Below are 23,685 nucleotides of genomic sequence, written 5' to 3' on the forward strand. Positions count from 1 at the left end.
TCAAGCTGAGTCCTAAAACTTCACTGCCCCTCACTTTTAGAAGGAAAAGCTTCTCTCTCTTCCCCCCCCACCCCATTTTGTTGAAACTTTCCCTGTAACAGTATTACTTTTTTATAAATCCAGCAGCTCAGAAAATGTTTTCCACTCAATCTACTTCCATACTACTTCTTGTATTAAGCTCTTTTTTGAGAGGCTGATGTTGCATGTGCCAGGCTGTTTCTTGAAAACCAATTTAAACGTGATGCAGATGTATTATTTTCAGCTAGACTTTTTGTTGTTCTTGGGTACTATTTTTAAACGACTGTTATTTACAGTATTTCCCGCTGCTTTATGTTTGAGATGCATTAGTCAAAATGAAAACATGCTGCTCTCTGTGGCCTAGAGACCATTTCAGTATCTGCTAGATGGACATTTTATTGATTAGATCATAAGAACAATTTCTCCATCTCCTGTCTCAACTCTTTCTCTCTGTGTTAACTTCTAATTTAAATATGCATTTCTTTATACTACCCAGCTTTGCACAGTACTTTATTTGCCTGTAATCTCTAATACTGTGTTATATGGGTGCTGTGTGTGCTTAAATGCATGCACAGTGCGTGCTGACTACACAAACATGCACACTGTCCGCAAACTGCTTGCTTAGAAACAGAAAATACAGGCAGACAGAAGGGGAGCAGAACTAAAAAGGCATTTTTCAGTGCTCCTCTGGGATGACATGTCATTGATCGTTGATCTTGGTAAGCTGCACCAGCTTTCAAATCTCTTGAAAATGTACTCTTTGTGCCACATCACCCACCTTTCCTCCAGACCTCTTGTACATAATTATATGTGGCCTTTTTTCTTGGAAACTAGGAACACGTAGGGTTGGATTAGTTAAAGTAGTACGCTGAGGCAGGCAGTGCAACATTGCCTTTCTGTTTAAAACCTGGAGCTCCTTAGCCCTGTAATTTCAAAACAGGTGTTTATAAGGGTAGTTGTGAGATAGTCTTCAGGCAGGAGCCAGGTAATGTTGCAGTGATGTGCAGTTAAATTATATTGATATGTAGATATTAATACATTTGTGTGTAGGGAGTAATATGGATGATTATTAAGGGCACAGGGTTTTGTCACAAACAGAACATTTTGCATTAGGAAGACAATCGCATTTTCAGAAAAAAAGAGAGAGTTTTTTTGTGGCACTACTTACATTTCCCTGAAAGATAATATTAAAGTTCCCTGAATTGCATTTTTGGGAGGGAACTTGTATACTTAATAGCAAACGTAATTATTTTGGCCATTTTTCTTTCCTTTGAATGCTGGCGCTGGTAGCTGCCTCTATTCTTAGGGTATATTAGTAGCCCTGGATGAGATGAATTAGTATCAAAGGTAGCCATAGATTCCTTTTTTTCTCTCCCTTCTCTTATACCATGACATTTCAACGTGCTTCCGTGTCTGTGCACACCAACAGTGCATCTGGCAGGGTTTGTGTGGGAGAGCAGCCCAGCTGGTGGCATGGGCAGGTCTTTGGTCCCCGCTTCTCTCTGCGTTGTGGCTCAAAGCTTAACCTCTGCTGGGTCCAGCTGACTTCCACAATGTTCCTAGACTAAGTTGTTCCCCTGGTCACACAGGAGTTTATTCAGGCACTTGCACACACACATAAATAAGACAAAATATCCTACGCATGTCCATGCAGCAGTAATCTAAAATGTCCTGGAAAACTGGAGTTATTTTCCTAGTCCTACTGTAGCAAACTGGGGCCTGAGTCAGCTGGAATATGCAGCTGTGCCACCTCATCCCACCTATCCCAGCAATCCCTCCATCTCCCTCATGCACTGCTCTGCTTTCCAGACCATCCCCAATCCTTCTTTTTCCCCTCCTACTGCTCAGCGGTGGCCTTTCTTGCCATGCAGAGCCTGCAGGGAGGCAGCACGCAGGAGACGCTGACGTTGCCTATTGCTGACTCTGCCCCTCATTAGCTGGTGGAGCCATTGCCCAGCGAAAGCCAGTCCTGGGGACTGTGCTGGGTTGGGCTGCTGGGTCAGCGGCTGCCCCTAAGAAACTGGAACATTTGCAGCAGAGGAAGATCAGATACAAATGGGGTGGGAAGGCAGAGTGCCTTGGTCCGGGCTGGCAGCCTCTGCTGCGGCCCTGGCCCTGGGAGCCCGTGTTGTTGGGCTGGGTGATGCTGCTGGCGTGGAGTGGGTGGAGGGCTACCTCGCGCGCCCTGGGCAGGCAGAGAAGCCTGGACAGGGTCAGCTTTGTGGCTGTATACAAAGTATGAAAAGAGCCAGAGCACGGCATAAGAGCAGCACAGCTGCTTTCTATTTTTATTGCTTTTTACAGCACGTTTTCTTGTTTCCTAAACAAAAGCGGTCAGTCCAGGACCAGTAACTGTATCTTTCTGGAAATACAGACTTTTGTGCTGCTTGTGATATATGCAAAGGAGCAGCATTTCCCCAAGTCTCCATACACCAGCCTTGTCTTTCCCACTGTCTCTCTGGTCTAGTTTTTAATTGCTAAAAGGTCAAAAATAAACCGATTTGAAAGCATTTGAAAGTACAGGTATATTTATAGCTATAACAATATTTATACACCACTAAGAAATACTTTGCTTTTCCCAGTATAGATTTCAGAGTGCTTTTATAAATATTGATGGATTTTAGAGTTCTGGAAATAATCCTCATGTCTCAGTTTTCATCAGCAAAACAAAACTACGATTTTAAAAAAAGTTTGGCAATAGTAGTTGACTGTAAACTGAAAGAGGTTTGTTGTAAACAGCGATAAAAAGGCAAATGTTGATACCTTCCACAATTACAGGGCTGTTCTAGATGACAAATGATTGTCTTGCATCTTTTACCTTGCTCAGCATTAGTAAGGTCATAGCTGGAAAACCACATCCAATTTGGGATTGCAATCCTTTAGGAGCATGTGGATGAACTGGAGAGAGTCCAGTGGAGAAAATTACAAATTAGGAGAGTTTCAGTGGTGTGACCTGTGAGGAAGTGTTGAAGTATTGGGTTTGTTTAGTTTAGAAGGGAGAGGACTGATTAGAAAGAAAAGTCTTCAAATACGGGAAGGTAAGAAATAATGATAAATCTTTTTTCTCCATGACTGCAAAAGGCAGGATTAAAAATAATCCTCTTAATTTGCTGCAAGGAAGATCTAAGTTAAGAAAAAGCTTAGATGTAAAGAATAGGCTGCATAAGGAGCTTGTGTAATTCCTGGTTTTCCTGAAAACATTTTATTTATTTTATTCAGGGCTTTTCAGTTGGGAGGGACATTACAAAATCCTTTGCAAATATAGAAAAAATAATGTAAAAAACCTCTGTATCAGGAGAATTTATAGGGAATAAAGAATATAAGAATAACATGAGATAGATGTAAAGATTTTACAGAGTTTCCAATCTAGGCTGCACAGAACTCTGAGGCATTGATCTCCCTCCTCGTTCAGGAGCCAACTATACCCATAACATTTCTCACAGGTATTTGTTTAGCCCTTGTTTAAAAACCTCAAAGGATGAAACCCCTACAGTTCTGCTGGGCACCCTTTTCAACAGTTTGATTTTTTTTCTTGATGTTTCACTTCAAATTTCCCCACTTCAATTTTAAAACACAGTGCTACATAAGCTATTCACAGTAGATAAGGACAGTGTATTTTTCTCTCCTTTACAGTTATCTTCTCTGTATTCGAAGACTATTACCATGTCTCTGCACAGCTCCAATTCTCTCATCAAGTTTGTTTCTTAGTTGATGCTTTCCAGCCCGGTGGTTGGTTTTGGTCCCTTCTGAGCACTTGCCGTTTCATCAATAAGAGGGAGCACCTGCACTGAACCCAGCACTCCTACTGAGGTTTTATTAGTGCTGCCCAGAAAAAGTTGGTCATTTTTGAGGTCTTACAACAAGACTTGACACAGCCTAATGCTGCCTGGCTTCCAAAAAAACCCAAAAAAACATTAATTGTGTCATGAGATCTACTCAGCTGTAGTGTCCTGCTGTTGGATCCTAAAGCTGCCATACAGCTATCATTTATTTCACACTGGCTAGTATGACTAAGCAGCTAAGCTTGTTCCACTGTTACATGCTTTTGGGAAGGTTTACTTCAGAAACAGGTACCTCTGAGTCCTTATAATCCAATGTGAGCAGAGTGGCTAATGTGGTTACTGAGCCTGGCTGTAGATGCCTGGCAGATTTCCTTTGATTTTTTCAGCTGCTGATGACGTTTAACATTAGGAAGTTTAGAAACAGAAAGAGGAAACTCTGAAGACTGCAATACTGATTTCAGTCTGACCACCTTTCTGTCATGAGTCTGTGTAAAACCAATGAAGCATTTAATTTGCAATGCAATTGTGTATGACGTCGATGTTCGTTCAAAAGTAAAAACCAAAATAAAATCAAATGGGTATTATACACGTGTAGGAAATATGACTGTATGCAGATGTTAATGTGAGATGAGGTTATAAAAATGCATCCTGGATATGCCTGGTGCAGTGAAGAACAAGCTCTTCTTTCAGGTAGGCACTGCCTGATTCCTTGTGGTGCTGCTCACAGCTCTGCACAATCTTCTACATGATGATCGCTTGGTGTTTACTTTCTAACAAAACAACATTCATCTACAAGCCTGGTCATTCAACCATAAAATATAAATCTTTGTCCTATTTGCCCTGTCCTAAATCAGTTCTCCATGTTGCATCACAAATGCATCTCACTTCTTCCCTTTATGTCTCGAAGTTGCCCTTAGAATAGATTTTTCTTGTTACTCAAAAAATCAAAATTGGGGAACAAGCGCCTCAGAGGAACAGATGCTGTAGCTGTGCCAACTTAACCACTTAAAGATCAGAAATTATTAAAAAAATTAAAATAAAATTCAGTAGGGCAAGTTTTCCTCAGTCAATAGTGCAGCCCCGTCAAACAGAAGTGGATTTGAGTCCATGAATGAGGTGCTGAGGTTTCACCCCCCTTCTAAAGGTTTCATTTAACTGAAGGTCACCATTATCCTCTTTTCCAGCAATCATCTGCTAAATCTGGTAATAGCAACACTGACGTCAGCGGAGCTGGACAGGGGCACCCAATGGAGACAAATTTGACCCACTATTTTTTCACTGCTATAGCAGTATGCAGAATCCTCTGAACTCGTAATCAAGCAGGGAGAAACCCTCAAGCAATCCTTTCTGCTGTAATCTCCACATATTGCTGTAGACCTGCGAGGAAATTGTTGGTCTAGTCTGGATTTTATATAGCAAATTTGGTGTGGTTAGCTCACAAACAGCAAGGAGAGGAATCCTATCCTGCAGTTAGCTTTGGTGCTTCTGAAAAGAGGATTTGCCTGATTTGCATCTTCCATGTGATCTCATATTAGTGAGTGGAAGCTATATGAAACATTGTATATTGCTCAGATTCTCAGAGGCTTCATACAGTTTTGTATCCTCATCTGCAAACCTCTTACTCTAGTTGGTCAGAACTTGCAATCATCCTTGATTAAATTCTTTAAAAGAGGGATAAGAATCAGCAAGATGCAACAGCTGATCTGCAGCTGCTTCTGTGAAACTTAGGTAGAGGTTAATATTTGCTTGAAGGTCTTGCACTGATAATTTTTCCACCATTCAGTACTCTTTTCTAGACTAAATCATAGTCATATGGGAAAAGGTGGTTTGGACTGAGATGCTACTTAAAAGTATCAAACAGTTTCTGAGTGGGACTAAATTAAGCCTATGGAAATACAGATACCAATTTGCCTTTATTCACAGAAGCGTTTTCTCTGATGTTCGTGGCAGCGTTGCACAGGTGGACATCAGAGGTGGAGTTGTGGCACTTACCAGAATGATTTCCAAAGCTTCCTAAGGCAGACAGGACAGTAAACTTAAATGACCAAAAGATGCAGATCAGCAGGTTTGGGTCTGGTTTTCAGGGAGGGTGAGCAGCCCTGGCCAGCACCAGTGGATGACTTCAGTAAAGGCTGGTTAAGCTTGAATTCAGCCTGTCTGCATCTGATTAGAGAGCTATTTGACAGTAGTTTCTGTGGAAGTTGGTTGTGTTTATCATCATTTGGAGTGTAGAGGTGTAAGGACAAAGATTAAGGAGTCAGGAACTGATTCAGAGCGTTTCTAGGACTACCTTTTTTAATGTCTTTTTCTGTTTTGCAAGTTTTGGTAACTGTTCACAGGCAAGGTGCAGAACCGCATACTATTTCACTTGAAAACATGAGCTTTGAACTGAAAAAAATTGGATTCAGAGTTTACAGAAAACTGGGAAGTGTCAGCAACCTACACTTCTCAGATGTGTGAGTTCAGAGCCTGAAGTTAATTAAAAGTAAGGGGGGTGGGGGGTAGGGGGGGTGAACCTATCTCAAAAGCAGCCACTTGTGCTCTACAGATATAAATCTGATGGGCTAAATAAATTCATGGGTTTGGCCAGGTCTGGTCTACCAGCTGGGGACTGTGTACAAAATCATTTTGAGTAGAACAAAGTAGAATGGTTCACCATCTGTGAGCAGTGCAGAGGAATGAAAGTTTATTTATCGGGTGGGGTGGGCTGCAGAGAGGGAGCACTTCAGTTTTCCTTTTTGGAGCTCATTAATCTGTGTTCCAGCTATAGCAGACACACTCATCTTATAATCTGTTTCATAAACTGGTTTTCTGCCAGTTTGTTGTTCTGCACCTAGATACTTGTTAAATATCCTTCCTATCGGGCTTAGTATTTTCTGTGCCAGTTTTTTCTGGACTCTGGTATAGAAATTGCATTATTTTTGGCTCAAATACTTTGAAGTCCTTCAGTTTTGTTTCTGCTTTTACACCTGACAGCATCTATCTTTGTCTCCTTGACTTTCTGACCACAGGGACAAAGGCTGAAAGTGTAACACTGCTAAAAACAGATGTGAATAATTAGTTTTGCAGTGGGGCCAAACCAAGTTTGTTTTTTAAGTACATCCACTCTCAGCCTGTCGCTCTCCTCTTCTGTTTTCCATGGTCACTGTCTCTGTGAAGCACCTTTGCTTTGCAAGGTGGCCTGACCTCTTACAAAGCTCATTTTGTCCCCAAGTCTAAAGTTCTTTTGCTTTCTGCTTTAACATCATGTAAGTCCCATTTCAACCTTTTTCTAGAGGTGAACAGAGGGCAAGAAAATTTCTCTGTCTCTTTTGGCTCTTAGGATTTTTGCTGGAGTTGCCAGCAAAGTTTTTAAAGTGGAATCCATGCTTCCAAGCCATGTTGCCATTAAGAAGGTCATAGAGCTCATCAGCCCTTCGAGTGTCTTATTTTTGGAGCTAAATGAAAAGTTAGAAGGATGTAAAGTCTGCTCCACTTCTTTTTGCATATTTACAGTATGCTAATAATTTCAGCTAATGTTCTCAAAGTTAGAATTATTATTTCTAATGGTTCTTGATTTGAAGCATTATGGTATAGCAGTCAGCTTGTCATGGCTTTGACAAACATTTTCTCATTCTATTTAAGGAACCAGTTTTAATCTTCAAAGAAAAGGGCTTAGTTAATTTAGAAGTCAAGCAGAGAGATGGCAGTCATATGAGCTTTTAGCACAATAGATATTCATGAAGTATCCCACATAAAATAGTAAGCCTTAGGGACAGATGCAGTAATATAACAGTCCCTCTTTTTTTCCTCCTGCACATGTCTAATCCCACTGAGGATGGTCATTAAAAGTAAGTGCTTGTAAATTTAGAGCCACCTGACCTGCCATAAAAAAATCTGATTTTTAAAGAATCTCACGTAGGATAGAGGAAAGATCAGGACTGCTCTTTGGTAGGCAGTAGTGCTTTTAAGGGAGCTGATTCAGCTAAGTTTGGATTAATATTCCTGAAGTCATAGAGACAACTGTCTTAGTCTCAGAGCAATTATTAAATGCTATTACCTTTACATTTGCAATCTGATGGCAGAATAATGCAGCCTCCTGGGGAAAGGGGGAGAACTGCAGTATCAGGGACATTTAAAATGAGACTGAATAAAAATTGTATGATGTCCTATACGCAGCAATCCATTAGTACTGCACTGCGATAAGACATGTCTCATGCCTTATATTCCCTTCTAGAGAAAAGGAATTTTGGCCTTAACAAGGGCTACTTCATCATCGTGATTATGGAGCTATTCTTGAACTCCTGTGAACAAGAATCTGATTCTTGCAGCCATCACCACTTTTGCCATTTTCATCCCTGTTGACAATTTCCCAGCTTTTTTCTTCATAACACCCTAGAAAGCCATTGGCACCGCTTCGGTCTGCTGGGCACAAATCCATAAGCAGTCAAGAGGGCATCTGCATACTTAACTCCAGGAATTGACTGTTTCTCTTCCTACCCCCTTACTCCCCCTCTCCTAAATTATTGGCACCTCCTTTTTATCAGCTGTTTCTTCTGGATGTTCAGATTTTTGTATATTTGTGTGCAGAAAGCCAGCCCTGACGTATCTTTGTGCAGCTCAAAACCTGCTTTATACCCAAACAGGCTGGGTACAGCTCCAGCCCAGCTACCCAGCCTCCAGCAAGCGCAGACAGGTGAGATCAGGGATGCTGGAGAATGGCTTTATAAACACACAGCAGCCCCTGTTATTTCACTTCTTGCTTGAGCTTGGAAATTTGTCTACTAGATCATGAGTGTGTTAATCTTTCAGAAATGAAGGCAAATCCATGTAGACCATATTTCTGCAGGATTGATTGTTTTTAGTGTTTAACCTGTGTGTAGCACAGACCATTCCAATTCATGTGAGCAGCCTTATGCTGAGCCAAAGGGCTTTAATTGGAGCAAAGCATCTGAGTCTGAAAGAAACTAAACTGTTTGCTAGCTGCAGAAAAGAAAAAAAAAAAAAAAAAAAAGAGGAGTGTGTCATTAGTGCCCCAGCCTTGTGCAACGGGAAGGAAATAATTTCAGTGCAGATTTTTCAATGGACCGAGCAATGCCCATAAAGTAGGAGGAGGTGAAAACACATTAACCAAAACCTATGGGGAAATTTCACTCCCAATTCAAAACAGGGTGAGCAGCGTGACCCAGTGCGTGCAATCATCTCCTCCACTTAAAAGGCTTCTTGATACCTTATTGAGACACAGGCTCTTTAGTGGATAGAGGAGAAAATCTCTGGTTACAGCCGGATCCTAGAGGTATATTTGCTCTGTATCCTGACAAAGTCCTTCAGAGCAAATAAGAAAGATCTCCTGTAATAAATGTCCAGTTTTTAAGAAGCTGTGTTTGAGGGGTTTTTTCCTAAAATAATCCTGCAGACTTTTCTCCATAACAATTCCATTTTTGGCAATTCTGCTTGAAGGATCTTTCATATGAAATGGAAACGTTTGAAGTGAAGCATTTAATTTGCTTAACTTAAAGAGATTGCTACTACATTTAATTTTAAGCTGAATCTCTCTAATTGAAGTTCAAGTTGTTCTTAAATATTTAGCCTCATTAAATGAAGATCCAGGAAAGAAAATGTAATAATCTTTTCCTTTTTTTGCTTTACCTGAAATACGCCTTTTTTTGAAGTTTTAATTTTGAAATGCCAATTTAATTTGAGCTACCAGCATGAATAATTTCCAGTGTTCCAAGCACAATTTAGTATTTTAAATTAAAAAGCTAGATCAATTAATTCTGTATTATTTTAGCGACTTTCCTTGTAACAGTTTTGATGGAGGAGAGAAGCAGGGGAGAATCAAATTTCATGTTGATAAAATGTTCACCCATATAAATGACCAGTTAAATATGCAGCCTACATATTTTTCCATGCTTGAAATATTGGGGAATTTTTTGAGGATATGCTTGCTGAGGTGTTTTAGTAACTTGACCTGGCTGGCCTGTATCCTCAAACTTGTGCACCTGGAGGGCAGGTGTATGAGGTCTGCATTTAGTTTGAGGATTTCAGTGGGATGAATGGTTACGTAGCTCTCTGTGAAAATCATACCATTTTAGGGGACTCTTCCACTGCAGTCATCCAGTCCCCATGTAGCTAAGCTTGAAAATGTGAACTTGATGTCTGTCTAATAAGCAAGTACTGGCTGTTTTCTCATCAGTTCACTTATTTCTCAGCTGGTAACTATTCATGTTCAGCTGATTTTCTTTTTTTTTTTTCCAGCCTAACTGACTATGACACCAGACAAATTAGTGAGCATTTTGTCTCCATGATTAATCAGTGAGCTTTCAGTTTTGGCACTTGTTTTTGGATTGTGTTGTAGGATTGCTTAGAGGATAAATAAATAAATCGATCAGATATTCCTGACAACTGTAAAATGATTAAGCAAGGGGGAGAAAAAAGCCACACAACAAAAAGCTGAATGATCACTCCATCACTCTTTAATGTGAAATCGAAAAGTACATGGTTTTTTTGGCTTGGATAACTGAACATGCTAACTTGGAGTCAACATTACTATTTCCTTCCCACTGGATCTGCTGGTGGTTGTTACATGGGACTGAGAGACTTCCTTTATCTGAATTTCTGATGGGTTAAGCTGGAGTTGCAGTTTCTATTTAGAAGTGTGGTTTGAGTCTGAAACGGAGCGTGTAAAAATGGAAATCGCGTTCTCAGTGAATCACAGTCCTGGCTCTTGACCTGAGTGATGAAACCCACTTTTTTCCTCTTGCAAAGCTGCTGCTTTTCAGGGAGGCTGTGTTGGCTTTATTGCCTCTTGCTGTATCACAGCATTGCGAACTAGTCGCAAGGGCAAAATCTGTTCTCACTATGTCATCAGCATTCTTGTTTCTGATGGTGTTGGACAAGGCAGCCTGTGGGAAGACTTTTCCGCAAAGATTTTTATGTTTTTTACAGTCAGATCGGATCTCAGTTTGCTGCCCCCAGCCTGGTAGCGGCTGCAGGTCCAGCAGCTGGAATATCCTCACATGCTCTGAGCAGTTTTGGCCTGAGTCTCTGGGAGGAAAACAAAAGGAGTTCTTCCTATCTCCCAGCTACATTTGTTTTGTTTTGGAACACAGGGTACAAACTCTGTGCCTGAGTATTTGACCCTACTTGTCAAATATACAACTTTTCTTGACTTCAGTTAAATATAAGCCTCGATGTCAGAGGGCAGATTTTGTCTCAGCCCATGCAAAATGGCCATTTTGATGCAATTTGGTCTATTAGGTATGTTAAAGCTAAACATATAAAATTATGTCTCTGTAGGTATTTTTCTCTGAGGCCTCCTAGCCGCTTAAACTCTGGATGACCTTAAACACACACACTTCTCAGTTCAGGTGGCCCCAGAGGAACTGTGAACATTTTGGCTATTAAAAATATTATAAATAATTCCTGAAATCTTATTCAAGAAAACATGTTTTGTGTGTGCACACAGCAAGGGGAGAATGAAGGAGACCCCTTGAGGTTCCTCCTGAAGAGATGAAAACCAAAATGCATCCAGCTCCCTTAGCTGAGCCCCAGCATAAAGAGGTGCAGCCTTGTTGAATACAATAGTTGACTTATGTTATTGTTCTGAGTTTTGTTTCAAGTAAAATACAACCTCAGTTATAATATCAGCATAATTCCCATTGTGTCCTTTAATGATGACTGCAAAAAAGAAGACACCTGATATAAAGCATGCCAGCAGGCAGCTGAAGCATTTCCCTTATCTTCACTTCCACAAATTATACCTGAAGGCATGTGTTTTTCTAAAACGTCTCTCTCTGCCTGGTGACACAAAATACTGCTGCGGGTGGGTAAGGCCATCCATCCACACCTTACAAATGAGTGCCCTGGAAAACTACTCTGTGAAATGCTGTTCTCAGGATACTTTGTGTTCTTGAGGTCAGCCTGTTTACTAACTCTCGTGTCCTTTTCCTTTCTTTCAGGGTTTTGAGGACCCCAAGGACAAGTAAGCAAATTTACTTCTGTCATACACTTTTATGTTTGCACATTTGGGATTTTTTTCTCATAATAAAAAAAAGACAAAAATTAATGCCCAGCAGCCAAGAATAATGCCTGGACTCCCCAGAGGTTTCTCCTGGAGGGACAGCCAGTTGAGGGCATGGGATTGACTGATGTGCATTCAGAGCTGCCACTGCCCTAAAAACATTTATTTGTTTGTGTGGTTCTGAATTGTTTTTGTAATTAAAATGTTTTTGCCTCTCTTCCCCTTGCCCCCAATATTCTTCTCTATTTGCTACTTTGAAAATATCCCAAGAACAAAATCTTCCCGTAGAGTATGTCTAACTGTTGAACATCTGTGATAAAAAAAAATTACTTATGTATTGAAATATATATATATAGTTTTGGGGTTTATTTGTATATATTTTGTGTTACTCATTATTGCATACTACTTATTTCTACATATAAAAATGTACTCAGAAATGACAGCTTATTTGAAAAAGTAAATTCAAACTTTCATACTCTGAAAGACAGCCACATTAAAGCAGCATTTTCATTTTTTTTTCATATAGAACTTAAATTGTTTAAAATAACAATTTAACAAGAGTGGTATTTTGAAAAATCGCTTTTGGAGGGAAAAAACCCAACTGTGTTACCTTTTTAACTTCTACAGCTGGGCATAACAAAAGCATTTCCCGTATCAAAGGTGCTTGGAGTAATTTCAGATTCAGTCCTACTGAATGGCATTAACTGTAAGCTTGCTCAGAGCAAGATAGGTGACAGTAGGGGAGACTGATGCCTGAAATACTTTGCTGTTGCTCCTTATCATGTTTCTCAGGCTGCCAGTCAGGACTGAGCATACCTCTGTGAGCTGGGACAGCTAAGTGCTTCTGTGGGCCCATCTGGCTTTGGGAAAATGCACGTTATGGTGGTTGAGCATTGAGAGCAACACCCTGAAAGTCAAGGGAAGTGATAAGCTTGAACATGGCAATATTAAGAATCATTGTCTCCTTCCTTCACCCTTCATTGCAAACCTGATTTTTGTAACATCTAGCTCTGTGCACCCTGTTAAGTTTTGCTGGTGCTACAAGGTGTCTAGGGGGAGTCACCAGGGTTTCTTCTTGCATCTGTGGCTGCTGGGAACTCAGTTGATGTTAGATGTACTTTGGACAGAAAAGAACTTATTGATTACAACAAAATAATTCTTAGGAATACCAAAATTTTAATTATCCCTCATGAAATAGCATCTCTTCTCATAGTTTGTGCGAGAAAAGATAAATTCAGCTGCATCAGTGTTAGTCCACAGCAGAGTCACCCAGCTGGTGAGGAATGGCATCCCCACTGTTGCTCCAAGGACTATAATGTCTCTCTTCCATCCTGTAGTTTGAAAAAGCTTACTTGAGCTGTTATGGCCGATAGCTAAGAGCTGTGTATTTACAGCACTGATTCAGTGTGATGCCATCCTATTGTACAGATTGCAGGATTTTTGCATTTCTGTTCAGCACCAAAAGAAGCTACTGCTTGCCTCAGATTCTGTTGGTCTAGAAATCTGTTTAACTCGAACAAAGATTTGGCAAAAAAAAAAAAAAAGATCTCTAGCACAAAATGTTCATGGTGATACTGGTTAAAATTAGATACCTAAACCATGTCAAGCACTTCACCCAGTGCCTTCATGTGCGGAAACACTGAACATCAATACTTTTCTCTTACAGTGAAGGAAGATGTAGGCACCACAGATCTCTGGAAACAGGACCTGACATTTACGTGCCTAAATGCAGATTTAGTTACTGAATCAAGGCATGAACCATTTAAAATTATGGCATACATGTAGTTTTGGCAGTGGTCACACTCTTAATTTGCAGAAAATAATTAAATCAGCAGAACATTTTTGGATTACTCTGAAGCCAGCATCTCTGGGTTAATTGCTAGCTTTCACATTTGCAAGCAGAGTGCAAAAGTAGCTCCAAGCTCTGTTTGTGCTGTTCCTGTCCCTTACAACGGTTTTCTGTTGGCTGCACTTGGAGAAATCTCAGCAGTGCTTTTGAAAGATGTTTCTGGAAGTTTTGTGGCGGCCTGAAATCCTTCGTTTTTCCCCCCCCAAACCACACTACCAATATATCAATAACTATTTCCACGTAAGAATTTCATTAGTGTATGGCAGCACCTCAGCTCTGGCTTACAGGCACTGCCATCAGGGCACTCCTTAGCATGGGGAAATTTTGTATTTCAGTTTAAAATTAAATTTATGCAAATGTACCCTAACTTGCTGTACAGTAATTTAGTTTGGATACAACTGGCTGTGAAAGTCACCTGAGCAGCTAGGTATATGCAAGGTGACTAGGCTTCCCTGCAGTCTACATGAAGGTGGCTGCCTCACTGTGAATATCCCAGCAAGGCAATTTAAAACCTGCAGATTTCTACACAATCTGCAACTACAGAAGTTATTGTAGTATTAGAGATACCCTCAGCAGTATAATGACCTATTACAAAACTGGAGGCACCCAAGGCCACAGGCCAAGCAGGCAGTTTCTTCTCTTTGTGTCTTCCAGTGTGACACTTTTAGACTGGAACTTGAAATTTAACTGAGGTTCACCAAGATGCTGAGCTGACACTTTAGCTTCGGTTCTAGGGGAAAACATATTGCATCTCTTGTACGTGGTATGAAATGACTAAATGTGAATGACCCAAATGTGTAAATAACTTGCAAGATCTTGGAAGACATTCTGTAAATATGAAGTCTAATGATTTCCTTGCTCATTTTTAAGAGTCCAGAAGATATTGTGAGGACTGAATGAAAATAAGCAGCATCGTCTTGAATGCTCAAGCAGATGTGCTTCCTCTAAGGAAGCAACTAGAAGTAAATTGAATGTTCTGTCCTTCTAGAGACAAAACCACTTTTAATTTCAAAATGGAATATATGAAGTTCAAGGAATAAAATAACTCTAGAGCCCCAAAATAAAACAAAATAATTTAAAAAAACCCCAGTTTTCCCCAACCCCACTGAAATACTAAGATTGGCTAAAATAGAAATGAAACCTTGAGACAAACTAGGTTTGCAGTTGCCATATGGTCAACTAAATAAATGCCACTGGTGTGTCATCATGACCCAGCTGAGGTGTAGACACATTCAGCTCTTTGGTTGGGGCAAAGGGAGGTGGAATGGAAACAAATAGATGGACCTGATTTATTTTTCTCTTGGCAAGAGGTACACAGTAGTGTTGGGGTACAGAGGGCTGCTTAAACTCTGGTCTGGTTTTGCAGAAAGCATTGGAAGAGCTGTTCTTTTGGAAAGGAACCTTCAACTTGTAGAAGAGAGTCACGTTCTGGTTTGTAAGCTGCTCTGAGCGATCTCTGCTTCCAGCACAGTCATACCTGTAGGGGTCTGCTGCTGCAACACTGTGCATTATGCACTCTTATGCAGTACAAATAAAACCAAGAAAATAAAGCAGTGCAGCTGTCAGACCCTCGGGACTTTCTCTCCAGAGTGCCTAAGGTGAAGGTTACACAACATGAGCCGTAAGTTGCTGTGCCATCATGGGGTTTGCACATAGAAATAGTCATCAACTGGAATATGCCGCAGTGCAAGCTGGGGGTGTATTCCAGTGGGTAACTATTGGCATATCCTGTGGGTAACCTTGGCAATCATGCAAGCAGAGCAGAAAAACAGCACTTCAGGATTAGCTTTTAATTTCTGCTTGTAACTAGTTTTAAGGCAAGCCATTAAAGTGACAGCATCAAGTAATTAAAATCCTGATACATTTTAAAAATAACTAGAGAATTTTGGGAGGTGCTTCATGTTTCCTGATCCTCAGTGCAAAATGTTTCAGAGCAATTAAGTTCTCAGTGTTATTTTCTTAACAGTTTTTGAAAATAAGCCTCATTTTTCTGAAGCTGTAGCTGAGCATCAGAAACACACTGATACTAAAGTCTATAAGCAATATAGAAATCCTGCTCCATGTATTTAGAAAGTGAAATCTAATCTGTATATTTTTCTTTTGCTACCTTTTTCTTTTGCAGCCTTTCCTTGAGTTCAGTAAATAGCTTGTAAGCAGAAAATTTTGTCTGGTTTATGCTTTATACTCATAAACAACTTCCATGAAGGGGAGGCAGTGGGGAGTCAGGCCACATTTTTTTCCCCCCGTGTAAACAATTTTTTCTCAAAAATGGAGAATTGTTCAAGTTCAGAAATTTTCACAAAGTATTTACAGAAATTATTATTGGAAGCAAGAAATAGGACTGGTTACATAAATCATTTTGCCAGTTCAGGCACTAACGGCTATGACAGCACAGCAGTGCAGGGAGCAGTAAGTCAGAGGACTAGTGGAAGGAGACTGCTGACAGATTTTAGAGAATGAAGGATGGTAAAGAGACTGCAAGGCAAGAAAACGGATGTAGTATAGAAAAAGGGCAAGTAAATCAAATCCCGTCACTAGTCGATTCAGGACTGGCAATGAGCTCTAGAGCTGATATCATTTTCTTCTCATAACCCTTTTTCCAACTTGAAGTTGTCATAAGCAAAATGACATTAACCTCCAGCTCATTGTACAGTGAAACGATAATATATGGTGAAGAGAAGGAAATTATCTTGTCCTCTTATGCTCCCTTTTCATGACATCCTCAGGAATACACAGGAAAGCATGAACCCAGAAGATGAAGTGGATGAGTTTCTGGGCCGTGCCATTGATGCCAGAAGTATTGATCGCTTACGCTCTGAGCACGTGCGCAAGTTCCTCTTAACATTCAGGGAGCCTGACTTGGAAAAAAAGGTAATGTTCTCTAAAAGTCATTGCAACTTGTCTGTCAGGCTTCTTAGGAGTTTTAATCTTTCTGCATAAGATCAAGCTTTTATAACTGCAGGTAAAGCTAGGGTTTAGGTGTTGGAGATGGGGTTGCGGTCTTAAAAAATCCATGCTTCTTCATGGGAACCTTAATATACTAATATATATATAATATTAATATAATATACTAATATATAATAATGTCCCTGGAAAGTCACAGTCATCGGAAGGGAGCACTGAGCAGGAAAACCAAGCCATTTCTGTCAGACACATGTGAATATGTAATGATGAGCTGTAAAGGGAATCCAGAATAAGCCAGATTTTCTTCTCTGACTTTGAGGCATCCAAACTGAGATTGCAGTCACCCCTTATCTCCCTCAAATCACTGGAGAAACCTGTTTTAGCCTGCCTGAGCTCTGAACCACCTCTGGTGGGGCTTTTCCCTGCCCTTTGTCCCCCCAGGGAGCTCCACGTGCTACTAGAGGTCATTGGGATGCAATTCATACTCCAGCCATTTTTGGGAGCCCATTTTAAGCAACAAGTTCTTCATCTCACAAATGTGACAAAGAGGAGTAAGACACCTAGGGCTCCTGAATAGCTGATTGCTTCCTAATTTTGTTTCAGATATTGTTGGGAGGCAAAGGTCATTTCAATTTCTCTGTCTGTATAACAGAGACAACATGGGCTCTAGATGGCTGCAAAGTTAAATTCAGTTAAGTCCAAAGGTACTTGGATGCTGTTATTAAGGGTACTACATAAACTGCTGGTTTTAGTTGCCCAAAGAAAGTCAAAGTCATCATTTTTCTTTTTTTGCCCAAGCACAGATCCTTGGGATACTTTTGTGGTCTTCAAGTTAAACTCATTATTCAATGGAAAAAGCTTCAGTAATAAGTTTGCACTAAATATTTTATAATTTTATTTAGAAACACTCTTTCAATGACAGAAATTACAACCTATTGCAAAAGCAGACCTTTGCAGGATTTACAGCTGTTCAATGAATCAGTGTTGGACTGCATAAAAGCTCAAGCATGTAATTTCCCCCCACTCCTTCCCTTCAATTTTATAGCTGAAAACTGCTAGGGAAATTAGCAGTTCACCTGTTCTGAGCACCTTTTATTTTGTTCAAACATTGTGACCGCCTGTACTGACAACCATGCTTCAAGCTAAATAAAGCGTCTTTGGGAAACGGATGCAGCTGCCATGTGACCGATATGTTGACAAGTAGTTGGATGAAGTGACTGTGTGAAAACCATAGCATCCTCACACTACCATTAGAACGAGCCAAGCCGTCTGCACAAAATACAAGGTTTTCTCATTAACAACATTTGTCCCTGTTGGAGGAAACTTCCATTGGAGGAAGTTTAGGTCTGACGACAGTGACCTATAATCCTGGTCCCAGTTAATCCATTTCTGTTCCTGTCATGCAAGGGGCACGTGGCGAATCCTCTCTTCGCCCAGCTGTGTGGGTTTGTTCCCTGGCCTTTGGGTCTGTTCAAGTGCTTACAGCTTGCCCAGGGAGAAGGGGAGTTTGTAATGTTAGTCATTTCCTACCAGTGCTGCTTTCCAAGGACCTAAACAGAAGCCAAGTAAGAAGTTTTTGTGGAGAGAAGGCAGCCAGCCAAACTTCCCACTAACATAACCCTGTTTGCATTTTTTGCAGTACTCCAAGCAGGTGGATGACAGGTTTGGAGCCTACGTGGCTTGTGCCTCCCTAGTCTTCCTCTTCATCTGCTTTGTTCAAATCATAATCGTGCCACAGTGAGTACCTTTTCATCCCTTTGCTCCCATCTGCTCCCCTCCTCTATTCTGGCCTACTTTTCTTTGGTTTTTTTCTTGAGAATTCAGAGCATCAAGGGGAAGAGAAAAATCCTTAAATAATTCATGCTCAAGTGATGTGTGGTACTTATTGTTTTCACTCATTTCTAGCACAGATTAAAACCTCCTCACTGGCACATGAGGATTTCTGTTTTCCCAGTATGATTTCTCTCACCATTACCTTCATTTTAGGAAGGTCAGTTCAGCACATTTATAAGTCTGTGGAAAACAAATATCACTAAGTAGGAAGGATTGCCTACTAAGGTTGCATACACGTTCATAACGCAAGACTAGGCTGTCCTGTTATCTGAATGCAGTGGGACAGGGAGGCGAAAAACCCATCACAGCCTCGTTGCTCAGAGCACTGAGGTCTCAGGGTCTGCTTAACAGATGAGGCATAACCTCTCGTACAGTTATTCTTCTGGACTCAGAGCAGCAGTGCAAGACAAAAGGTAGTTAGAGAATTGAGCCACACATGCCCAAGCTTTGAGTAGCTCACTCCAGGTTTAAGTGTTGCAGTCTTTTCTTTCCCCAGGTAAGGATGGCATAAACTCCTCAGGGCTGTGGGGCACAGTGCTCTTGGACCACTGCAGTGAAATGCTTTGTCTGAAAGGCACAGTGTAACCCCCTAGATCTTTTCCAGCAGGGAGCTCTGCAGACATGGTATTTCTTCACAAAGAGTTCATAAAAAATCCCTTAAAATTAAAGCACGTTGGTATTTCCTGTGCTCTGGTTTAGTAGCAATAATACATCATTCACTGAGCTCTGCTGTGTTGGAAACAAATATGGAGTTAGTCATTTTTAATCTGAAGAACAAGATCACACAAGCTCTGAAAATACTCCAAATTCATCTTCATTACAAGACAAAAAAAGAGAGCTTTTAAAGCTCATTAAAACACGATTTGAACTCATTTAAAGAGAACTCCAATACTATTTTATGCCATTACAACTGCTTTCTACTTCTGTTCACACCACGGATCTTTTCAGAGTAGAGATGGGTTTGTAGTGTTTAGATCAGATATTGGGAAGGTCATGGAAACAATGCATAGTCTGATCTTTGAGGTCATTTGCTCTCCCAGGCAAGAAGACATTCACTTCTGCTCACAAAAGGATTGAATCGGCAAAATAACATCAGTACAAATGCACTATGTAGACAGATCCGCTTTGCGAAACTGGAATTGAAGCTGAAAGAGGCTCAAAATTGAAACTAGATCAATCGCAGCAATTAATGCATAGTTAATTAAATAAAAAAATATTCTTTGGGAGTAATTGATTTAGCAAAGGCTTACGCTTTGGATCTCTAGATATTACTGCTATGACTTCGCACCTGCAAAGGCCCTTTACCAGCCTTTGTGTTGCTTATCAAAGTCCCTAAGCAGCTACTAAGCTGTCTCCCTAAAACCCAGTTTAACATTTAAATGACAACTTGACAATTTCTGATCTGTGGCAGCCATATGGCTGACTCAGTATTACACAGGAGCCAATCCCCTATGGCAGTGTGGTGTAAATGTCACGCTGCTCAGTCTCCCTCCACACTGCCCATAAGGGTGGTGGTTGGTCTTTTGGTACATTCTGAAGTGCCCTTTAGGCAGCCTAGCCTGTCTGAATGGTGATCTGGTTCAAGAGTGAATAAAATTCCATGTTTTAACTGCAGGTAAAATATACTTCCCTTCACCTTTTGGTTTGTTTTCTCTTATATTTCAATTGCATGGTTTGGGTTGTTATTGAAGTTAAGAGTTAAGCAGCAACTGAAACCACAGGATGTGTCACCATCAGAGCTTCATGAAACTCACCATGGTATTTGAATTTGAAACTAGAGACAAAATGGCATTGATAATTCATAATGATAAAGAGGAATAGCTTTAATGAATTTCACGAAGGTTCAAACAAGTACAATTATCTTAGTAGTCATGAGAGAACACAGGGACCAGTTGGCTTTGGTGTGGTTTGCCTCGATGTCATGTCGCAAGAATACTTCCTTTAAATTATGAACAAGGCTTAGTCCTGGGAGGGGCCTTATGCTGTCACACTGAGACCAATCACGAGAAATTGTTGTTGAGTATCTTGGTGATCAAAACAGATGAAATTGCATACTACAAAGTTGGTCCTGAGGTTCTGTTTGCATTTCAAAGTTGGGAGGAACAGGAATTTAGCCAAGCTAAGGCTGTTTTCCCTGAATATCCTCATGCCATGGTTGCTCCCATGGTGCAGCACAGATATTCCCTGTGCACAGCAAGGACGGGCAGCTATTCCCATTGAGATTATTCCCACCCAGCCGCACTGCAGTGCTCAGCACACTTTCCTTCCCAGGCATCTCCTGCCCGCAGCCAGCCGGGTGCCGACCTGCCGTAGCAAGTTGTTCTATGAGCTCCTGTAGCACATTAAATATTTTTCAGTTCCTCTGCTGTCACCCCAGCAGGAAGGTGATTGCCATAAAAGATGTGGTATTCTCTGCTCTGCAGCCTGTGTGAGTAATTTGAAATAGGACAGAGTATCTGTTCGTAATCAAGGCACCTACTATCTCCCACTGCTCTCCTAATTAGAAAGCGTGTACAGTGTGTCATCGCTTGTACAAATGTCATGTTCTGGAGAGTAGAGCTGTAGCTATTCTATATGGTGTGCATTTAAGAAAAAAATTCTCCTTGATTTCAGCTCTACATTTATGCTGGGTTTTTACCTGACCTGTTTCCTGATCCTGACCACGGTGGTGTTTGTTTCTGTCATTTACTCCTGTGTGAAGGTGAGTACTGTGGTTTCTTTGTAGAGTCCTTTGCCTAAGATAACTGGATCAGCGATCTGTTTCTTCAGCTAACAGAGCATGTTTTGTCAGCCACCCTTTCTACACTATGTGATAAGGGTTACAGAAAAAGCCTTTGATAAGACAGAATGAACTGCAAACAGATGTTAGGGATGGCATCTCTTTAGATCAGTCAGAAGTAACCATTCTGTGGATCTGCATGTCTATGAAGTCCCCTGCAGGCACTCTGATATTGATATAAGAACACATTTTCCAATGTGAAATGAAACACTGACCATTCATTTCCTCCCTGTAAACTTCCTGCAGAGTCGCCTGTGTACTGGCCCCTGCTGCATATGCATGTTTGGGTAGGCAGATAACCAGAAGCAGAATATCATGAAGGAAAAATGTCCTGGGGGAAGCAAAAGCTATATAGAAGGTTATCAGCCTTTCTCAGATGAGTGTACAGAGATTCCAACATTTGGTGGACTCTTTCTTGTAACTGGTTTTGATCAGCAAAGAAATACATTGTGTGAAATCCAAAAACAGATTAATTGTTTGTGGCAGTCTAAATCGGTAAATTGGCAGTAAGCACTTTGGGAAGGGTGATGTGCTTATTTTTTTCGCTCAAAGGTATTCCTATTACAATGTTGATTGTATTTGCAGTTTTGGAAATCCTTCCAGTCTAGCAGTGTCAGAACGTGGAAGACGTTCAGATTCAGGTTCCTTAGCCCAAGCTCAGCTTTGTTCCTCAGAGCCTGGAATAAAATAGCTCAGTAGCAATATGTTTCCTGCAGAAGAAACTGTGGAGTAATGGATTATGTCAGGCAGATGATTTGCCTCACTAATTATCTTCTCTGTGCCATTTTCAGCAGTTGAATGTGGGTGATCTTGACAGACTTGCACCTTTCATGTCTTTTTGATTTTTGAAAGATTTGTAGAATTAAGCTTTGCCTTCTCATTTAATAAGAGCTACAAAATGTTCCCAGTGAAAGAAGCTTGAGGTTATATTTGAACTTAACAACTCACTCACGGGGCTTCCCTTGGGCTTATGACAATTTTAAAGGGAGCCTAGTTCATAAGCACAGCATCCAATTGGTCCTGCTTGTTTACCAGTAATGAGAATTACAAGTCAGAAATAACAGTGCTAATAGGAAGACTTATGTCCCTTGAGCTGGGAGATGGTACCCAAAGATTCCTGGTTATACTTGCTGTGTCTGTTGCACATGAGGATGCTGCTGAGTGCCATTAGTTTGTAAACTAGTATCAGCAGTTTGTGCAGTTAGCAGTAAATAATAACCAGTGTGGCTTTTGGTCACAGCCACAGAGGACTTGGAAACTGGGTGCAGAGCTGTGCTGGAGCCTGCTTACACTGCAGTGCCACTGGCAGCAACATCCCAGCGCACTGCCAGCCGCACCACACCAGCTCTGTTGGTGCTCTGCAGATACTGGGGCAAGAGCTGTGGCAGACCCAGACCTCTGATGCATTCAAGCTGGCTGACTTGCAAAAAGATGAATTTCAGAGTGCACAACTGTTAGTCATCCACTGGGGTTTACAGGCTTAGGTTGCTTCCACATACTGACAGCAGCTCTCATTTCTTCTGTCATCATTCAAAGCTATTGGTTTTGGTTTGGGCTTTTTGGTTTAATAGTTCTACTGATCTTAATTAACAATTAATATAAAAGGCACACAGGATTTTTCAGTCCCTGTGACCCTAGGCAGATATTTAGTCGTGTTTTCTTTGCCTTGAGCTTCCAAATACCTGCAGGAGAGGTCTGTTTGTTGGTGCCTGCAACTTTTTAGGCTGTTTTTTTCTCAGTGCACAGGCCCTGGGAACATGAGACATCAGAGGGAATTCAGACTAACATCAGAATTTATAGGACTTTATGAAGCTCCTGGTATTTCCAAAAGTGAATTTTCAGCATGTTGGCTCTGACCCACAAGCTGTTTATGTATGACATTCAGTGCGGCCAGTGTCTTCTGTGCACAGATTGCAAATATTGAAAATATCAGGCCTTATAGCTCCAGTGCCTTTTTAATTACCCTAATTTTAGGGCTCCAAATTAGCCTCTAGTGACAACATCTGATTGTGAAATGGCTTGTTTAGGGGACAGCTACTTCTAGCTTGTCAGCTACCCATCTGATGGCAGCAGCTTCTGGTACCTGCAGCCTGCCTCTATCATGAAAGATTTTAGTGTTTCAAGTCAAGAGGTTTTTAAACAGTGGGTTTACCCAGCCCTTGGTTTTGCAGTGTTACTGACCTGCTGTACTCCACATTGCTCCAGGAAACATTTTTACACATGTGCATAAGGAAGGCACTTTCACAAATCCTTCAGGTGAAATTTTGATGTAAGGATGTCAGCATTGTTTGCTCTGTTTCACACTTGAATGTGGGATAGGAGAGCATGTCTTTTACAGACTAATGTAATTCCACACAAAGCTGGAAAGCAGGTGTCCACCCCAGGATAGCAGTATAAGCATAACTTTGGCCTGTTTGCTGTGCTGTTACATGATAAGTGACTCCTTTTTCTTCCTCTTTCCAGCTTTCATGTGAGATTTTCCTTCCCTGTTTTTGCCTTTCCATCCTTAGCTTTGACA

The 23,685-nt window shown here is 40.9% G+C and overlaps 1 protein-coding gene across 2 annotated transcripts in view; it reads left to right on the plus strand.

Annotated features, from left to right (window-relative positions):
* The window catches only part of ADCY5 (adenylate cyclase 5), a 223,830-nt gene that overhangs the window by 178,331 nt on the left and 21,814 nt on the right, over positions 1-23,685 (plus strand). For both annotated transcript variants that reach the window (XM_037396829.1, XM_037396830.1), the window contains exons 9-12: positions 11,741-11,763; positions 16,378-16,522; positions 18,195-18,292; positions 21,002-21,089. In XM_037396829.1, coding sequence (XP_037252726.1) covers positions 11,741-11,763; positions 16,378-16,522; positions 18,195-18,292; positions 21,002-21,089 — 354 coding nt within the window. The remainder of the gene's footprint in view (positions 1-11,740; positions 11,764-16,377; positions 16,523-18,194; positions 18,293-21,001; positions 21,090-23,685) is intronic.

The sequence above is a fragment of the Falco rusticolus genome, chromosome 8 (assembly GCF_015220075.1).
Source record: "Falco rusticolus isolate bFalRus1 chromosome 8, bFalRus1.pri, whole genome shotgun sequence".
In the NCBI taxonomy this organism is placed as follows: domain Eukaryota; kingdom Metazoa; phylum Chordata; class Aves; order Falconiformes; family Falconidae; genus Falco; species Falco rusticolus.